Source organism: Epinephelus lanceolatus, chromosome 8 (genome assembly GCF_041903045.1).
Source record: "Epinephelus lanceolatus isolate andai-2023 chromosome 8, ASM4190304v1, whole genome shotgun sequence".
Taxonomy (NCBI): domain Eukaryota; kingdom Metazoa; phylum Chordata; class Actinopteri; order Perciformes; family Serranidae; genus Epinephelus; species Epinephelus lanceolatus.
This window is the reverse complement of record NC_135741.1, coordinates 8397870-8418007: the sequence shown is the minus strand read 5'-3', so window position 1 is coordinate 8418007 and position 20138 is coordinate 8397870. Positions and strand designations below refer to the sequence as shown.

The 20138-nt window shown below is 41.6% G+C and overlaps 1 protein-coding gene and 1 long non-coding RNA gene across 2 annotated transcripts in view; one reads left to right on the top strand and one right to left on the bottom strand.

The window, feature by feature from the left end:
- The window catches only part of syt6a (synaptotagmin VIa), a 106802-nt gene that overhangs the window by 10836 nt on the left and 75828 nt on the right, over positions 1-20138 (bottom strand). Inside the window, exons 2-5 of the mRNA XM_033630193.2 lie at positions 17751-18144; positions 15950-16511; positions 4171-4291; positions 2934-3105 (exon numbers count right to left, since the gene is read on the bottom strand). Coding sequence (XP_033486084.1) covers positions 2934-3105; positions 4171-4291; positions 15950-16511; positions 17751-18144 — 1249 coding nt within the window. The remainder of the gene's footprint in view (positions 1-2933; positions 3106-4170; positions 4292-15949; positions 16512-17750; positions 18145-20138) is intronic.
- Positions 14349-20138, top strand: part of LOC144464128 (uncharacterized) — a 72569-nt gene continuing 66779 nt past the window's right edge. The window contains exon 1 of the long non-coding RNA XR_013491924.1: positions 14349-14511. This is a non-coding gene — a long non-coding RNA (uncharacterized LOC144464128). The remainder of the gene's footprint in view (positions 14512-20138) is intronic.

Below are 20138 nucleotides of genomic sequence, written 5' to 3'. Positions count from 1 at the left end.
ACATCAAATTGTGTTTTTTCTCTAATTGCAAGAAGGACAGCTTGTAATAAAAGGAGACACACATCTGAGTGTGGTTGTCCTGACGATTGATACAGTGAATCCGCAGCTGTTTGTCTCTGTGACTCATCTCAGGAAGGAGATCTTCGCTCCTTTAACAATGCCTGAAGTGTAAATGAAAGCCCTATTAATCCCCTATTATTAGCACAGCCTGATTTAATCCTAAGCATGAGAGCGGACAGTAAATGAAACACAAGAGGGTAGGTTTCTAAATTGTGTCTGCTCCTTTTATACTACACAGTTAAAAAAAAAAAAAAAAAAATCTGTTCGACCTTTAACACACGTGCTCTCATTCTGTCAGCTGTCTGCACTTTTTCCCTTTCCTATTATAGCTTCATACTGTAAAGGTGCAGTGCTCTCTTTTTCTGAAGAACCACAATTGGAAAATGAGGAATAATTAAAATCTTTTTTTATTAATAATCTCCTCCAGATATATTTGCACAGAAATGAAAATACTGTGAGTATGCAAATATTGTTCATGTGAAAATGTAACTACGAAATATCTCCTACGCTGCTGAAACACACTTGTGTAAGTTGCATTTTGGACCATGATTAGCTCCAAAACTAGTTTTGATGCCCCGAAGTTATGCATGTCTTACGGCGCATTCCCACTAGATCTGGTGACAGAGGGCGTCTCAGTGCTCTACATTCCTTTCACTGGAGAGAGGAGAAGCAGTCACGCAGTGCATGGTGGGTGTGTTGTGGCGAGTTTGGTGGGGTTGCGGTGTGTTCCCGGTCTGTATTTGTATAAAGTAGACTAAATTCAGCTTTATGTATATTATTCCATCCAAGAGGGATGCGTCTGGCTCACAGAACTTGGACCAAGCTGTCAAACTAGGTGACGTAGTTCTAAAATGAAACAAGATTCAGCTGATGCATTGCCTATTTCTTGGCTTTAATGTTTTTGGAAAGAGATTTTTGGATAGAGTCACAGAAAGTTTGTGAGCATGTTGTTTCCTGTTTGAAATGGCGAGCAGAGAACCAGGGACCACCCAAGTAGCAGTGCATTCCACTGCTGGGTATGTCAAAAGTGAGAAGCCCATCAAGCTAGCAGTTAAGTGAAGTAGCGTGTCCTCCAGCATCCTTACTGGATCTGGTGGAATTGTATGGTTAGGCTGGAGATAAACTTGCTTTGAACTATGCATTTGCGTGCGCATGATGGCTGCCCCGTGTATCCTGGCTCTGTTTGCAGCCTTGGTTTTGCATGTCCTCAGAAATGAAAGCTGTGTGTCCATAGGATGCAATACATGCATAGCAGTAGAGGCAGTGTGAGAAACAAACTCGCCACTGTAACAACGTGCTTGATTTACGTGGGCCTCACATATTATCTATAATGGTGCCACTTGTTTACATCATAAAAATTTAGAAGCTCAAAACGGTTTGAACCATCAATTCTCTGATGTGCTCTCTGGCAGAATCCTCCAGTAACACATGTACATAGGCAAGTATGTGACAGTTCTGTTCAGGATGCATCCGGTTGTCTACGTAATTTTGGTGGGCTTTTTGCCTTTATTTGATAGGACAGCAGCAAAGGGCCGTGGATTGGAATCAAACCTGGGGCCTCTGTGGCAAGGACATAGCCTTTTGTACATGGGGCGCCTACTCTACCAGGTGAGCTTCTGGGCACCCCTGTCTATGTGAATTTATCTATGAGGTATATCTCCTGCCTGACACTTAGATTTGAAGTTCTAGTGTGTAAGATTTATTTCAGAAATACAGTGTATTCCAATGAGTATGTTAACTTTACGCCCAGTTCAGACTGCACAGTTCAGCCCGCTTACAGCCCGACGCGGCTGTCGCACGGTGTCATAGTAGACGCCAACAGACTGGGATGCCTCATGACGTCCTAACAGAAAGTCTAGCATTTTTGATTTTCTTTTTCTTCGACAACCTCTCCACTCACAGCTGTCACTTTGACCAGGAACACAGACCGATCTGCTGCTGTAGATAACTGTATGGAACTTGTTGTGGAGGATTCACTGACTTGCACGGTTTTCATGCGGTACTTCAAGTGTAGCTCCTGCCATTTGGTGGCACTTTTTACATTACTACAAAGACTGTTCGACTGGGACATGAACACCCACAGTGACTGAAATAACAGTAATAATCAAAACAGGACGTGGACCAATGAGTAGTCTGTCATCACAGTCGGGTAATCCATAATCGCCTAATCTGACATAGGCCTTGTGACAGTCAGAGAGGACAAAAATGTTGTGTTGTCTGAACCTGTTGCACTGCAATCTACAGTAGCCCAGAACAGACAAATCAAACACTTGCTCTAGAAGGGGCCATTCACATTTTTATGTTGGCCACTGTTGTTAGCAGCCCCTTTGTGACAAGTGCATCAGAAAAACTCAGTTTTTTTTTTTTAATGTGAAACTGCTTTATTCACTGTTTTTACCGGTTTAAATCTCAGGGTCCGTTTGTTTTTTCTAAATGAGGCGACCTCTGCGGATGATTCGGCTCCTGGTAATATCCTCCTGAACAATGAATAATTAAGGAATTCTAACTGGGAGAAGTTTAAGCTGGTTGCAATCTGCAATCCTCACCGCTAGATGCAAATCTTACATACTGTTTATAGGCACAGTGTAAAATGTGTGTGTGGTATGCTAATTTGTCCTGTAGGGGTCACTGTTCTGTCATGGGTGTCTGTCAGTAAAGGTAGGAACCATTCATTGAGGGACAGGTGTTGCTAGATGGAGGAGCACACATAGTTTTTTGACCGCAAAGCCTAGCTATGTGAAGTCAGGTGTATGCTGCTCAGTGTAATGGTGAAACTGTGTACCTCTGAATGGTTCATGGACACAGATTCATGAATGTTTGCATGTTCTTCATTGAAGACACAACAGTGAGAAATGAATTACACATGTACGTACAAGTCGTAATCCATGACAGAGATGTGCAGGCTGACGTGGTCCATGCTGTCTGGCGGGATGTCAAAGATGATGGCCTCGTTGTAGGTGGGATTCAGAGTGTTCTTCTTTATGCTCGTCTTCTTCTTTTTCAAACGCCTCCCGTCACATATGAGCGACACTTTGACGTAGGGATCTAATCGGTGAGAGAAAGAGGGAAAGGAGAAGTGACTATCGAAACAGGAAGCGCTGATAATTTAATCTCATCATGTTTCAAGTTATCTATCTTTTTTTTTTTTTTTTTGGGCAAAACTGCCAGAGCAGTAATTAGCATGAAGATCAGGTTTGTGGGATTATTAAGAACAGAGCTTTTACAAATGTTTGCCTTGACTGCCAAAACATCTTCAAAGAAGTCCGTGAAGATAGAGCCATCAGTGGCCTATTTCATCATCCAGCGTGTGTGTGTTTTTTCTACTTAAGCATGAAAGCAACCCTGGAGGAGCTGGCATCGGTAATGTGCATAAATGTAGATGAGTCAATGGCTTGTGTAAACACAGAGCATGAGAGGCCATAGATAGCTAAAACAGCATGACTGAGAAAGCTTCCTGATGAATGCTGATCTCGATCTGTATCAGTCAGTAGCAAATCGCCTCATATGATTCATTATACCACGTTTTTAGTCAGATGTAAGCTGCCTTGAATCTATAAGCAACAAACAAGAGTGCTTGCTTGGCAGCCCAGTACGCTCCAAGGCACAACTTGATAGCTACTGGTTTACGACCCACAGATTGAGATAAAGGCAGACAGTTAAACCCCTAAAAACTGAAGCGGGGATTAAAATTGGGACTCACTTTAAAATCGTGAAATGTCATCAAACATGTGAGGGGAAAAAATGCCAGGTTCACTCTGAATTACACCTGAACCCTGGCATTTAATGCACAATAAATGTCACATTTTACGAGTCACATCAGTATTGTGGGGGAAAGTGGTGATGGAGAAGTGGAGCAGCAGTCTATTACAATAAACACACCCCCTGCAACTATTTGCTGACAATGTCTTAATATTGCAAGTGTTGAATATTAATAACTGCTGAAATAAACAGAACGCAGCTGTGGAGACGGCTCTCCGCTGTTTGCTCACTTTATCTGACATGCTTACAATTGGATATTAAAAGACGGATCATTCCTGTTGAGCCGCTGCGGCTGTATGTGAATCACACAAACACATACACACACACACACACACACACATGCAAACACACCTGAGTATCCAGTGATGTCCATGGCCTTGAGGTTCCTGCACTTGATGACAGTAAGTGTGAGTCTGCCTGCGGTGGGCAGGTAGCATAGTGAGAACATGATCTCCCCAAGGTCAACACTTTCCTGTGGAAAAACACAAACGCAAGCAAAAAATCTCTTTCAGTTTCACATTTACATTCAATGCAGATGGTCCTGAGACTTGTACAAGTGTCTCATCCTCATGTTCTGTTTCCTGGATCAATACTGTATTGTTTGTAGTCTGCTCACACCATCAGTGTGGAAGTACTCAGATCTTTGACTTAGGTGAAAGTAGTAATGTCACAGTGTCGGAATACTGTTACAAGTAAAAGTCATGCATTCAAACTATTACTGAGGTAAAACTGCGAAAGTGATAGCATCAAAACATACTTGAAGTACACAGAGTTAAAGTACTCATAATGCAAAGTGGCCCATGTCTGTGTAAATATATTTTGGAGTAATGGGGTTGCTTGAGCGGAGAATAAAGTCACGCTTCATACCACTCTTTGTTATGGTAGACAGTTGGGCCGTGCTTGCATGTTAATGCATGTGAGTCCCATGAATGTACTGTATAAAGTGACCTGGATACAGTGTTGGAGGCGAGACCTGGCCTGTTCATTCCTATTAAAGCTGCTCAGTGGCACATGAAGCCAAAATCGGTCAACTGCTATGGATAAAATAACCAGGATGACCGGCACTGCTTCCACATCATTGAGCCCATAGAGTGCTCCAGGAGTGAGTCCTAAAACCTGGAAATTTAGCACTCCTGATTGCCTTGTCTTGAAGTCAATGGCTTTTTGAATGTGTATTTCTTTAGAATAAGGTCTGTGGTCAACACAAGCTTAAGAGACTTTCACATTTTGCTCTGCGACATAAGTAAATTTTGAAGCCTTTACGTGTCTTAAAAAAGGCAGTTGCTAGCTAGAGGCTTAGTGAGGCTACAGAACATCATCACACTGAATATGGTTTTACAGTCTTGTTGCGGTGGTGACATTAGGTCATGTGATTGTAGTGTAGTTTATTTATAGCCCAACGTTAGCTTTTTACTTCTGGTGATTGCATTTTGGCTTCAATAATCATAAAAGTAGTGTTAATTTGTGAAGTTATTTTGCTGAACACAACGTGTTAGTATCACAAACATTTGTTTGCCACAGTGCTTATTTTTTGCGATAATCCAAAAAACCCTTTTGGATTTTTGTTGGGGGTTCCAGGGCAATGCTAACTTCCGCATTCGCCAACAAAAAATGGGTTATCTATCAGCACTCTATGGAGCAGGACCACTAGAGACTTCCGCCGATCAAGCTGACAACTTCCGGTTTAGCGCTTCACTAACTTGAATTGGGATAAAATGATTTAACCTTGTGGCTCTTCTAGACTTTCCCAATGTCATCAGATTAAATGGTTTAAATCCTGATAATGAAGCAAGTCATTCAGTGGGGGTTGGGATGCGCATAATAATGTATCCACTGATTTACAGATGTCTCTTTCACAATGTAAATCTCAGGTAAAAAGTGTTTTTAGGGCTCCATGGCATCACATGATAAGTTTGGAAGTTGTAATTCCACTGTTTGGACACTACGAAAATTGGGTTCAAACCCTGGTACACTTCCTTGAGGCCTGGTGAGTTCCTGTGTGTGTATCCCTCTGGCTAGCTAATCGCCACTGTTCTGCACTGCGCTCATTTGGCAGTTACAGCTGATAATGTCTTCCTGACCCTCGGTGGTGGAACAATGTCTTCGCAGAATTGTAACGCCCACCCTCCGGTTCCCCTCTTATGTTAATACTGTCGGCTATTTATATCCTGAGCCATGTGTAGACAATCCCTACTCAGACTCTTGATCATTGATATACTCTGCATGTCCTACATAACTCCTTTGACCTATAATAATGTATTGTAAGTTGATTTATATTTTGTATTAATAATCTAAATAGCAACATAGCTACTAACTAAAGTTATCAAAATTATCGAAATAGTGGTGGATAGTCGTGCAGAAGAAGTATAAAGAAGCATAGTACCTGAGTAAATGTGCTTAGGCACATTCCACCACGGGTGAAGACTAACACAAGGAATTAATATATTTGATGTAGCCTACCACAGGGTTATCTGCTATCCCTCTATCATGAAATAACAAAAACATGGCGCATTTAATGCCTCTTTGTTGCCACAAAGAATAAAACCTCACAGCTGAGACTGTAAACTAGTTAATTAGAGCACAGACTGCACACAAAGGTATATAAAAAGGTAATATGATGCAAAATAATGCAACTTCTCTATTTGCATTTTTGCCTTGAAAAATAACCGCATTATGAATCTGCTGTTTGGTTACTGCAGCTTTGTATTTAGATGAGGCACTGGGGGGATGGTGAGTTGTGTCAAAGACAAATGGAGAATATTTGTTGTAAAGCACACAGCAAGATAGAGGATGAGTTGTGTTGTCATTTTGTAGCACAGGACATTTTATATCTTAAGGTCCGCTTTTTTTTTTTTTTCCCTAAAGAAATAGTTTGACATTTTGGGTAAAGTGTTTTTTTTTTTTTTCAGAGATGATGAGCTTATCTTCGTATAAAGAGTGAAAGCAGTGGGAAACTGCTGGCCTGGTTCTGCTCAAGGCCTGGTCCCAACTGAAAGTGGCAGACGGCTATACATCATTTGATTTTATTAAAGGTTTTATTAAAGAGGGGGAAAAACTCTCTGAGGAAACAAGCTCTGCTGTCATTAGTTCCTACAGTGGTGCAGTTTATGTACCATAAACTCATGTCTTGTAACTCTCTGCAAACATTCGTGAGGCTGTTCACACTTAGACGGAGGAGGTTAAAGTGGATGGTGCTGCATGGCTAACGAGCAAACTGCCGTTTTTACATTTCTGTTTGTCTACAGATGAAACGAATGACATACAGTGTGATATAAGAGTATTAGATCGTCAAAATTTGTGTTTTTACTTATTAACAGGAAGAAAAAAGGTCAGAAATGCTTCCTCTCGTCTCAGCCAGCTGGTGGGGCGTGTCTGGGTTTGACTGACAGCAGCTAGCAGCCCTGCCAGAGAGCCAGTGTTACACCCCAGGGAACATGTCATGGTCAGACAGCGTGTTGTTAGTGGTATTTAAGAGTAACGGCCACGCCAGCATTTAAATGGACCAAAGTGACATTTGCAGGTGCGTTTACATGCTGTTTAACGTGCTGCAGCTGAGCACTTAATTAGCTGTCTGGCCTGCAGACTGATGTGAGCACTGAACTTTTCTCGGGTGCATGTTTGTTTGGTTGCTGGTTTAGCAAGTTGAAGAGCAGGATGTGTGTTCATGTGTGCAACTTAGAAGAGAAGGAGAATTTAGCAGGAAAGCTAATGAATGTAATTGATGGAAAACTAAGGAGTTCCATCATGAAAAGAGAACACGGAACATGTTATTTACAGAGCAGATATGTCTGATGGCAAAGCTAGCTGCTGCTCTTAGCTTCTAGTCTTTATGCTAAGCTAAGCTAATCACCTCTGGGTTTCAGCTCCTTATGCTCCAATTAGGGATGTCAGAATCAGTTGATTTTTCTTTTGACAGGCTGACACCGATAAACCAGTAACTAACCGGTTGGCAATGACCCTCCATTGACTCAGTGAGCTTAAGCACCTCATTTCAAAGCACTATCCATTTAGAGAGGGTGAAATTTTAATATTTAATGTTTTTCTTTTAATTTAATTGTCTCTTGGCTTTGCTGACAGACAGCCAGCTAACCGAGGTCACACGCAGAAACATAGTGCCCACTGCCCACCCTCCTGTCTCCTCCAGTTAGCTAATGTTAGCTTAGCCTCTCTGCACTGCACACCACCTGGGTTGGGTAGGGGCTAGCTGGTGGCGCTGCTCATTTGGCAGTTACCATGTCTAATGCTGTCCCAACCCAACGGCGTTTCTGTGAAAACATTGTGCCCACCCTCTGGTCTCCACACAGGTCGCCCTGGTGATTAAGTGGCTCAGTTAAGAGCCGCAAATTCCCTTTAGCATTTTTGTTAGCACCATTAGCAGTGTCAGCATGGCTAGTGGTGCTAAAATTGTTAAAAGTGCTAAAGGGGTTTTGCTGCTCAAAATGCAGCTGCTTGCTTGTGTCCCGATGGTGCCCCCCCCCCCCAGGTTGCCCTGGTGAGTAAGCGGCTTCATTTAAAGCTGCAAAACCCCTTTAGCACTGTTAACTATGATAACATCACTAGCCATACTGACACTGCTATCGGTGCTAACAGAGCTAACATTGTTCACAATGCTAAAGGGGGTTTGTGGCTAAAAATGAAACCACTTACTCACCGGGGCAACCTTGGGGGAGACTGGAGGGTGGGCACGTTTTTATAGCAAGGCTGTTGGGTCTGGAGGGCTTTACAAGTGGTAATTGCTGACAGAGTGATGCTGCTAGCTAACGTTCGTCTCGCCACCAGACAATCAGAGATCTCCGCCTTCTGATAGTCTGGGGACACTCCTTTCTAAAATGTGTTTAACACACCGGCGAAAACGGCCGGCAACAAAGCAACGCCTCTTGCATTTTTGAAAAGGACACGCCCTCCCGGGAATGTGCGCTCCCCCTTTTCTCGTCCGCAAGGCAACAAACACACAGAGAACATGAAAATGGATGCCGAGAGATTTAACTCCGTTTTATCAAACGTGTGCTCAGTCCACAAGATTGTGGAAATGAAGGACATACAGCGACTTGAGCCATTTTGTATCGCTACACGTTTCTAGTCGGACTATGCTTACGAGCACAAGAGTTCAGCGAGCCACCGAAGGACTGCCCTGCGGATTTACTATTGGTTCTGCAACGTAGGGAGTTTTTTTAAACTCTGAAATTGTATCCACCCATCTAAACACAAAACCAGGGAGAAAGTCATCAGTCTTTAGTTAAACAAAGCGTCTTAAGACTGACTTATGATTCTAAGCTAACATTAGCTCCCACTAGATGTGTGTGGCGAACAGTGCAGTAAACTGAAGAGTAGCATTCCCTTGTACTCGGAAATTGTAAAAAAAATAATCTTCAATGCAGAAAACTACAATGAAACGTGTAACAATGTTGTAGCTGCCATTTCGTTCAGTTTATTTGTGCTTGATACAAGCCTTTGTGATCATGTGTGTCTCTATCTCTGACCACACAAAACAATTGCATACAAGTTATACAACTCTGTGCTATTGGCTGTGGTGGTTCACGCTGTTACGCTTGACACCTGTTTACATGATTTTGAGCTGTTGTACATTATTTTAATCAGCAATGATGATAGTTGACCTTTTACTTTATGGGCTGTTTCTCTTCACTTATAGTGGTGATAATTGATGTAGGCCCTCTGTAGATGCTTGTGAAGCTCAGAGACTTTATATACAAACATTAGTTTGCTGTGGAGGTCCATGTTTTCCCGGGCAGATGCACTGAGACGCATTTAGATTAGAGGTCGGGATTACCAACTCGGAATTATCGACTTCTGACTTGCAATGAATGGATTGCAGCATTTATGCAGAGCTATTAGATTGATCTTCTCATTTAACCAGCATTTCTTGGTGATTAAATTATAAAGTTTTAAGAAGAAATATTAATGAGAAATAATTGAGTTCAAACAGAAAATAAAGTTCTGAGTTATCTTTTATACCCTGATGCAGTTAGATGAGCCACAGACTTCACCACCAATAGTATGGAGCTATTTAATTGAGTAAAGTGAGCTGAACAACTGGGCTTCACTTCAAGTCCTTGAGGTTATTTAGCTGTCAGTATCTCCTGGAAACAATTTAGTTTCATTCTGAAATTATGGCCAACCTCCCGATAAACTCTTTTGCCAAATGGCAAATTTCATTATTCTCATGGAGTTTTGATTACATTATCAAAAAAACATAAATTCTGTTTCCAAATGATTATCATCACTCAAGACAGAGAATTAAAACAAAAACAGAGAAGAAATCGAATTTACAGCTCAGTACTTTAACCTAATGTAACCTAAATTACCCACATCATCAGCGAGTGAATGAGTCTTTTTTTTTTTTTTTTAAAGAGAATTCCATCACTTAGGTCCCTCTTGTAAGAATGTTTTCTATACTTTAAATTACTTTTGAGATGAGCAAAACCTGCCTACGAAAATATTAGCTTTTACTTGTGTGGAGACGTGCTGTATGAGTCCCTACTGAGCTAATGAGAGTCCTGTTATCTGCCTCATGTGAGTTCTTAGCCTCATCCTATAAACAGTATTAAGGTCGCACAGACCCCTAATCACTCCGAATGAGCTCAGTGAGAACTCCACTGATTGGCAAACCCCAGCACGTCTGTCTGAGCGCTGCAGTCTTAACGTCTCCTCACACATGCAGCTGCGATTTGGCTTTCTCTGCTGTGGGAAGTGAGGGATTTCGTTTGAAGGGTGTGAAGGTTCAGCCATAATGTGAGAGCGCAGCAGAAATGTCAAGTGTTGTAAAAGCATGAAGTGACACTTTGATTGTCCTTGTAGAAACACAGGCCGTTTTGATGCCAGTCCGTATAATCTGTACTGCATTAATCATATTTTAGCCATGCTTAGTGGCAAAGCGCCAGAGATGTCATTCTGTCCATCGATTGTCAGGTCAGTCCACCACCTTGATCCAGACTTTAACATCTACAGTATGTCTATAATTATAACAACACGTTCTTTTGGGTCAGGTCTTCAAATACCGATGCTTTCTCACTCCCCTTGGCTTGCGACATGGTGTTTTTATGTGACACACAGTTGTCTTCTGGGTGAAACATTTTGCAACCCATCGTTTAAGTTGTGAAATGGTCATGGTTAGGTTTAGGCAACCAAAGTGTATTGTTAGGTATAGAGAAAACATTTTGGGTCAAAATAAGTATGTAACATGACCTAAAGAGGTCATGTGAGAGACAGAAGTATGTGACAAATGGATGTACGTAACCTCACGTTGAAACTGCACTGACTTTTGGTTTTACACAGGAAACTAACAGTGGTCTCCTGGGTGAGTCTGTGTTAGTTTGACCCATCAGTGTCCCCTCTCTTACCCCCATTGTGAACTTTCTCGCTCTTTATACTACCTGAGTTTCTCTGAGCATCATATTGCCACAGATGGGTATAGATTGGAGTTAGCTGAAAGCGCGGTTGGTCTCATAGAGATGCCAAAGGGTGCTTTCCGTGTCGGCATCACACACTGAGGGGCCTGATAAAGCATCTGTATTTGTCAACCTAGGAATGACAACGGGCTGAAAATAAGATCGGGCATGCAGACATTGACGTTCCCCTGATGATGAGGTGTACTTACTCAATTTTCCTTTGGCGCCTCACTTATCCATTGGAATATCTTACAATCTAAAGGAGGGACTGTCACAAATTTTCATACAGACATTCACGGCTCTTTGAGGATATATCGGATCCAATCACAGAATCCCTCAGCTACTGTCTGATGAATATATAGCAACAACCAATACCTCAGCAGAGCCGGTGTAGCCAGCGGATATCCTTTTTCTGAGTGCCAGTCATTGTTTACAGTTAGATTAGCAACTTACACGTGAGTATGGCCGTCCAGATAACATTTTGGCTAATCTCTATAAACAGATATCTGTATATTAATGCAGATTAATTAGAAAAAAATTAATTAGAAACTAAATTGTTGTCAGACAAGTCAGTTGATTCAGAGATTGCATTGCAGTCAATGTGTTCCACCTCTCCTGCTCGGTTTACCTGCCCCTCAAACGTGACTGGTCAATACTACAAACGGAAACCAGGACTTTTCCATAGCCTTCCAAAGTCCATCCGCAGTTTATGAATACACGCAGATATCTGTTAATTGAGACCATATCAGATCCTATTGATTTTGGTAATCCCCAAACTTCTTCTTCTCTTGATCTAGCGCCATCATCTGGTCAAAATATGCATTTTATTCAGTACTTTGGTTTATGACTTGATTGCCGTCAGCCTCCGCTGTTCTTTGTGTTTAGTGCCAGTTAGCCATTGTTAGCATGCTAACTGAGATGTTGATCATTTGTGCTTATGATGGAAATGTCACAACAATAATAGTGCTGCAGGGATGATGTTTTTTTGTAGCTACTTAGAAATCAACACTGCCCTGGTTCCCCTAACAAAAAGCCTATCAGTGTTTTTGTATTTTGGATTATTGTAGAAAATACGCTTTGAGGCAAACAAAAGTTTACGATACATGTTTTGTTAAGCAAGATGAACTTCACAAATGAACACCACTTTTATGATTTTTGAAACGTAAATGGAATCGCTAGAACTAAAAAGCTAAAGTTAGGCTATAAACAAACTACACCACGGTAGCATGACTTAACGTTGCCGCCACAAAGAGGCTGTAAAGCGGTGTTCGGCATGATGACGTTCTGTAGTCTCATTCGGCCAGTTGTTGGCAATTATGTTTTTTAAGTTACGTAAAGGCTTCAAAATTTACGAGTGGGGTATTTACTGGCGTATTTTATGTTGTAGACCAAATACCCATTCAAAACTCTTTTCTACTGATTGCCATAAAGCTAATGTACAGATGTTCATGTTCCCCTTGGGATGAATTGTAATGACTTTGGTGATCTCCTGCCTTTTGATTTAGCGCCACCATCAATTTCACAGTCTAAAACTGCTCTCTCTGTTTAATGCTAATTTGCAAATGTTGGCATGCTAACACGCTGCACCTTAGCATTGTCACTGTGAGCATTTTAGCATGTTACATTAGCATTTAGCTGCTAGCGTGGCAGTAAACTCCTCATGAGTCAAGTCAATTACTTATTAGTCACTGACTGTATTTACATTTTCATCGCTGTATTCATTATACATTATGGATGCCTTATTAAAAAAGAATGATTACCTCTTTGTTTTAGTCACTTCCATGATAAATGTACTTCCCCATTCAAGCTGCTGATTAGAATGTAAAAACCTCCCAAAAATAGTTTGCTCAGATCGTACACACATGAGAATCAGTCGAAAGTCAGTAGGTATACTCCTCCCCTCCACACTCGTCATCTTAGTAGTGCTAAGCTGGTGTTATTGATGAATATCTCTCCTTGATCTATGAACTGAGGAAAGCTGCTGGCTCTTTTCTTTCGCCCTTCCCTCGTCTCCTAAATACTGGTGTCTCTTCCACTCATTAAGCTGCACATTGTTTATAAAGCAGCGTCTTTATCTTACCCTGGACTTGCCTTATACTCCACTTTCTGTTTGTTTTTTGTTTCTACTGAACTCCACCATCTGTGCATTCTTTATGTTGCCAATCTTGATTTTAATGTGAGCAAGGGACTTTGTCATAAAATCATTTGGTGGTTCAATAAAGTTTGTGTGCCAAGGAGAGGGCCGGTTGCTTTTCTGCCTTCTAAGCAATAACGTTGAGATTATTGAACAACCCTTGAAGAAGCTCAAGTTCAACAACTGAAGGAGGAAGAACTCTCAGATATAAGGGCTCTGTGGAGGTGATAAAGTGACGGGGAACACATTGTTCTTGCAAAACAGCCCCTGGACATCATCTACAAGTAACAAAGCCAACAGAAAAATAATTGCGCGAGTGAGTCAGATGTATCCTTTTATGTTTGAGATGTTAACACCTCCCGACTGCAGCCAGTCCCTTTATGTATTTTAATAAGTGAAAATTATGTTTATGTAGGAGAAAAAAACAAACTATGTGTCTGATTTTTGGTGATTCATTTGCTATTTTACTGCATTTCTAGTTGTTTAATTCAAATTACAGGGCTGCTGCCAGGATTTTAATTCCCTCAACACGCCCCTTAAGCAATCAGAAAATGTTGGCCAGATATTTCTAATTATTTAGTTCACTGCTGCATTAGATTTTCTCGAAATTTCAATTCCCTATATGAAGATGCTGAAATGCTGCTCAGATGAAGAAATACTGCATCCTTTATTTATTGGCCTAAAAGTGGTGAATATTTTACATTTTGGTCCTGTTTTAATAGCATAGACGCAACACCCAGTGCAAAGTGTCAGGCCTTGGGATGGCGTGGGTGTCGTCAAGCACACTTGTTATTTTGGTTCATGGATGTGCAACAGCACAAGTTGCAAAAGGGCTAGTTAAAGTTGAATGTAGATTGGAGGGTGTGCAGATTAATAAATACACCCTAAGCCACTCTTATTGCTCTGAAACAGCTGGGCCAATCACAGTGAAAGCATGAAAACAGCAGGTCAACAAGTAACATTGACGTTGTCACTTTTCTCCTTTATTTTTGGCTAGCTGGTAGCTTTGTCGAGCTACTGCTGGACTGAGAGGCTACATCTGTCAAGCCAACTACCTTCAGGTTTTCTGATTGGAACAACTACAAAGAACAGAACTTGAACAAGACATTGTTGACGCACGCTGCTTGGGTGACCCACTGATGCCAACTCAAGGTAAGCCCCAAACAACCCACTACCAGCCAGCCTTTAAATTTTCCTTCCTTTGGTCATTACCCCTAGAAAATGACCTTGGCCTTGACACTCATAAAGAGCCCATTACCAGTCATTCTCATAACACAAAAGAGTGACTTTGCACCAGAAATAGACCTGGTTCTGAGATGTCTATTCTCAGCATGTCAGAGCCAATTTCCACCAATAACTTGCATTGCACTGCAGTATTTGAATAAACTTCTCACCTGTACAGTGCACACGCAGAGCACCAAAATACAACACAGATGAGCAACTTTAAACTGTCAGAGTGCTGCTTTCACTGGTTGTTGCGTCGCCACAAATATATAAACCATTTACAGAATTCGCAAGGCCATGAAATCCCTGGAGAAGTTATTGTGTTATGGTGTTAACAGTCTCCATTGGGGTTTATACTGCAGTTTGAGACACGCTGCCTCTTGTCTGTTTACGGTTGGCTCTGTGCGTTGTCATGGATACGCTGTACACAAACCAACTCGCCAACACTTTGCAAGGCTGGTGTAGCGATGCACCCTCAAAAGAAAAGCCCACATTTCTGGTCGGAAGGAGAAACACACCTAATTTTAAACATTTTGAAAGACTTGGATATCAACAGGATTTGCACAAACATTGCAACACCAACCTTTTTGAGAAGGTGGTTGAAGGGATGAAAAAGGGAGGCTGTGTTGGCGTGGTCGAACAAGTCTGAAAGAATTTTATGCAGCGAAGCAAATTTGCAAGACTTATGTTGACCTGATAAACAACATTTCAGGACACATTAATCTGAGTATGCGTGGCTACATGTAAACAGGAATATTAGGGGAATAATTATTTTCATTAGCAAATAATTAATAATAAGGGCAAAAAATGTAATGTGTTTTGCATGTAAACATCGTCAGTGTTGACCAAAAAGAGTAAAAGTTACCATTACTTTGTACAAGTTTAAGTAAGTTCATTTTTATATAACGAGTCTCATTTAAAGACTGCAGGTTTAACTACAACCTGTAAAATATTACTCCACTAATATAAAAACAAGCTCACTCCAGTTTATAATGAATGAGCAATTGAATGAACAGCGATGTGGGAAATCAAACTGTGGAACTGCTCAAACTGAATGACAGCTGACCAGATTGTCTGTTCAATTATCTTTCATGCAGAATGTTGATTGTTTAGGCAATTAATCAGGCGTCATGATCAACTGCATGTCAAAAATCAATTGATCTGGCAGAAATTTGGTCACTCCAATGTACAGTATCTACCCGACTTTACCCTTCCCTCACATTCCCAGAAGACATGACCTCAGTGTGCTCTTTAGTAGCGCTGACCCTGGTTGTATAGATCAGTCATATGGAACATGAGTGTCTCAATACAATCAGTCATTTGATACTCAGTCTAGAAGAATCAGAAAAAGCCAATAGATTCTTACACTGGTGGCATATTGGATGTCCCTCCATATGTTGGTCTCCCTGGAGAGGTCCGACATCTCAAACAAGTTGTCCAGCACCACCTCCCCGATCATGTCATGCCGCGAAAACCGGTCAAAGTCAAAGACGCTCATATGGAGCTTCCTGACTGCCAACTCATCGTAAGGCACAGGAAACTGGAAGCTCTCACTGAATGTGGGGTTGAGGGTCTTCCTGTGGACGCGAGTCTGGAACTTCTTGCGGTCAGGCAGCAGGTAGACCTTCACGTAAGGGTCAGATGTGCCGCACAAGTCCTTGGCTGGTAGATCTGCTGCCTTGAGAATGTTGACAATGAGGGCCTCGTTTTCGTAGTCGTACTTGAGAGAGAAGTTAATCCTGCCACAGTTTTTGCTGCTGCCGTTCTTGGATGAATCCTCTGATTCCAGGTCCTTCTGTTGGTAGAGCTCTGGCTGGATGCGGCCGATGCCGGTGGGCTTTTCATCATTGTCCACCACATAGTCATTTCCCAGATCGAGACTGCCTACCTGCATCTGCCTGGGCAGGTGTCTTTTGAATGAATTGTGCCTGCAGGGACAGGAAAGACAGGAAGAAAGAGAGAGTGACTGACAGGGAATGTCTCAGGGTTTGTGGTGAAGAGCTGTAGGGCTGATGAGCAAGGAAACTCAAAACAGGGAAGTTTTGAATTCAAGGGAGGAAGGTTTTAAATTCAAGGGAGGGAGGCTTTGGATTCAAAGGCCTTGACACACAAAGCTGACCTCAAACAAGTGCTGACAAAGGGTGACGGATCGCATCTCCTCGTGTCGCCTGACGTCTTCTGTTAAAGTTGCATTTGATCAAAGACACAAGCCAGCAGCAAGCTGAGTTCTCTCCTGTGTGCGAGGAAATAACTCGCAGCCTGCGGCCTCTATTTATACTGTTTTTAAAAATGCATGAAAACAATTATCATAGAAAGCTAGCGTATTATTCTCATGTCTCTGTCAGAGCTGTTATATGCTTCGAATACCGACTTGAGAATATGTCTGATTTGCATCAGACACTGTTAGTTTTGCTTTTCTATGCTCTGTGCTGGGTTTTATGTGAGGAACAGAAAAATAAAATAAAAAGTGTAGGTGAAAATGAGCAAGTCAAGATAAAACTGCTTTAAATGTATGAAATAACAATAACAACAACAGAGAAAGCCCAGCGACAGCTCATTGAGCACCAAATGAGGACCCGGGGGTGACCGATGATTTGCTGTGTCAGGACCCTAAATGGAAATTTCTGCTGCTTTAGATGTGCTTTTTAAAGTCTAGCTGCATAATCAACAGGACTACTGATGTGCACTTATTAACATGGTGAAAATGTGCAGTTTTGCTAGAATTACTACAGCATAATGTTCTCTGTTTTCTCCCCTCTATTTCATAAATTCTCATGAAGAAGCCCTCGCATATGATTAGCCTTACCATTATGAGTTACAAAGAGATGCCTCTGAGGCAACACAATCTACAGTATTTATTATAATTAACTTTGTAGATACCAAATTGCTTTGATAGAAATGTTCTCCCCTCATTAGTGAGGCTATATTTAATGTATTTGGTGCCTAGTCACTTAAAATATAATGTGAATAGCAGTGAGGTGTTTTCAGATTTACATTTTTCCCTTCATTTTTAATGTTGGATTAATTGTCCTTTATACTACATGACTTCATGTCTTAAAATCTGCCCATGTGAGCATGCATGCGTGCTTCTGTATATCCTTAAGCTTATTTACACATGAATAACCACATCACAAACTTACATACACATGCGTGTATATATGACTAACCGAGTGGAGGATGTTGGCTCAGTGGTTTGCCTCTGCATGCGCTGTGTGCGGCGCAGGAAGTGCTCCCTCATGGAGAGCTGCACATCGGTGGGGATGTCGGGAGATGTATGGCTTATCTTCACCGCCGCCTCCAGGAAACCCATCGAACCCATGGGGTCCTTCACCTTCTCTGTCGCCATGGTGACCGGTGGCTGCTGCTGGGGGCTGGGCAGAAGGGGAGGCGACTGGAGTGGGCAGTCCTCTGGGTCACAGGCCGCGGTGAGGGATGGGCTGGGGAAACGGGCCTTAGCTCGCCAAGGCACACGGCACAGCTTCCAGGAGACGAATGTAAGGAGGCCTAGCAGAGCCAGGCCACAGACCACAAACACAACGAACAGGAGGCCAAAAGAAGCGTCTGGTGGCGAGCCACGGGGACCGGAAACAGAGGATCAGACAATATGGACAAACAGATGGTGATTACAAGGGTGAGAGAGGAGAAAGAGAGAGACGGTGCATTAGGGCAGGAATTTTCTGGTGCTATATCAGTGGTTTTTATATAAGACAACAAACAGCCAGCCAAGTATACTGGGAGATGTGCTTCATAAATATTAAGTAGCTTCCATTAGTCAGTTCAGCGAAGGGATAAGGAAAGCGTATTAATGTAAACAGAATTCAAATGTGGGTATCGTATGCAGTCATGCACATGTACACGTACAAAGATAATTTCTCTGACATTAGAGGTACAAGTAATTAAAGCCTGTCAAATGGTAAAAAAAAAGAAATATAATCTATATGAATTTTAAAAAAGTTGCTCATAGGAATAAACCAATGTGTCAGATGCCTTCCTCTGGGATTTTTACCATGAAACAGATAAAAGGAGCCGGGCACGGTCAAACTCATTTATTTTCCAGCATTTTGAATATGCTATCAGGGGAACAAGCAGCATACAAAGACCTGGAGACGTCCCAAGAATGCTGACAAGCACTCTGCGAGGATTCACAGGGACTCGAAGGGGGAAAGAACAAACAGAAAACACAGTACTGTATCTCTGGCTTTTGCCTTTTGGGACACCTGCCAGAGTTGATTTCAAGTAATTATATTTTTGCACCTGATACTTGAAATGTTTTCTGCTCCTTCCGGCCAGGACTGAATTCAATTTTCTCAATTTTGCTGGAGTGTTCTTTTCCGCTCAAATTTATCTACAATAACTCACACTGAGGAGCGTCTCTGTGGCCTCTCAGAGGGTCCCTGAACTCCCGTCTCCACATAACACTCTTGAGATAGCAGCACGCTGCTTCGAGGCACATTGCATTAGCTCTTTCCTAATATTTACCCAGCTCAACCTTTCCTCACTTAAGCGACACATGAGCACGACACGCGCTGAAACCTGCAGATGGGGTTCAGTTTTTAGAGAAAACGTGATTTATTAATCATGTTAAAAATCAGATAATGAGTAACATTAACACGTAGCAACATTGGAATAAAACTCCATTTTAGGACGAAGTAAAAGTTCTGTTTCAAACTTTATGCAAACTTAACTATGCAAGTATTTTAAGCAAAACTTAGAGTAAAAGTATTAGTAGTGTTAGAGTGTAGCTAAGTACTTTCATTAAGTATAACTTTTAATTTAAGGTACTTGTCTTGAGTATATCGATTTTAAATGTTACTTTAAACAACTTGGTTGATTAAATATGAATGAGACTGATATTTACTGAAGAAGTGAACGATATTTGTCGGCTGTGATTGGTTGTTCCTGGTCACATGACAAGCAGTGTACGCTGCTGTGCTCCAAAAGTTGAACCCAGTTATCTCAAAGCGCAACTGTTGCGCCCTGAAAAACAGGTGCTCAGGAACGCATGCGTGCTGCTATGTCTCTCTGGCATTTGAGCATGTCTGCTGCACGTCTACACTAAAAACAATGGATTTTTGGGCGCACAAAATGCAGCATGTGTATGGCCCCTAACTGTGGTTTTTCTGCTATACTACACATTTATCATCTCACTAACTCCTTTTTAAATTTATTTGGAAGGGCCCGACTCTGAGACCTTGTATATAAAACAGTTAAAACTAGCTTCATCACATCCACCTACAACAGTAAAATGATGCATCGGAACATCAGTATCAACAATCTTATAATGTCAGATACATCACTCACAGGTTACGAGTTCTTCTACTTCTGATACTTCTACTTCTTTTATGTAAAGATTAGGTTCAGTATTTTTGGACCCAATTTCCTATGGTTTTTGTGTCTAAGTGACTATTGTGAGCGGCAATTGTTGAAAGTTGTCCAGTGTTAAGAGAAACAGCAGTTAGATGTGTAAAATATGCTGGCTCTATACACCCAAAATGACTGTTTATTTAAATACTCTCCAACAAAAAGGTCGATCTCTGTTGGGATCTTTTCCATAT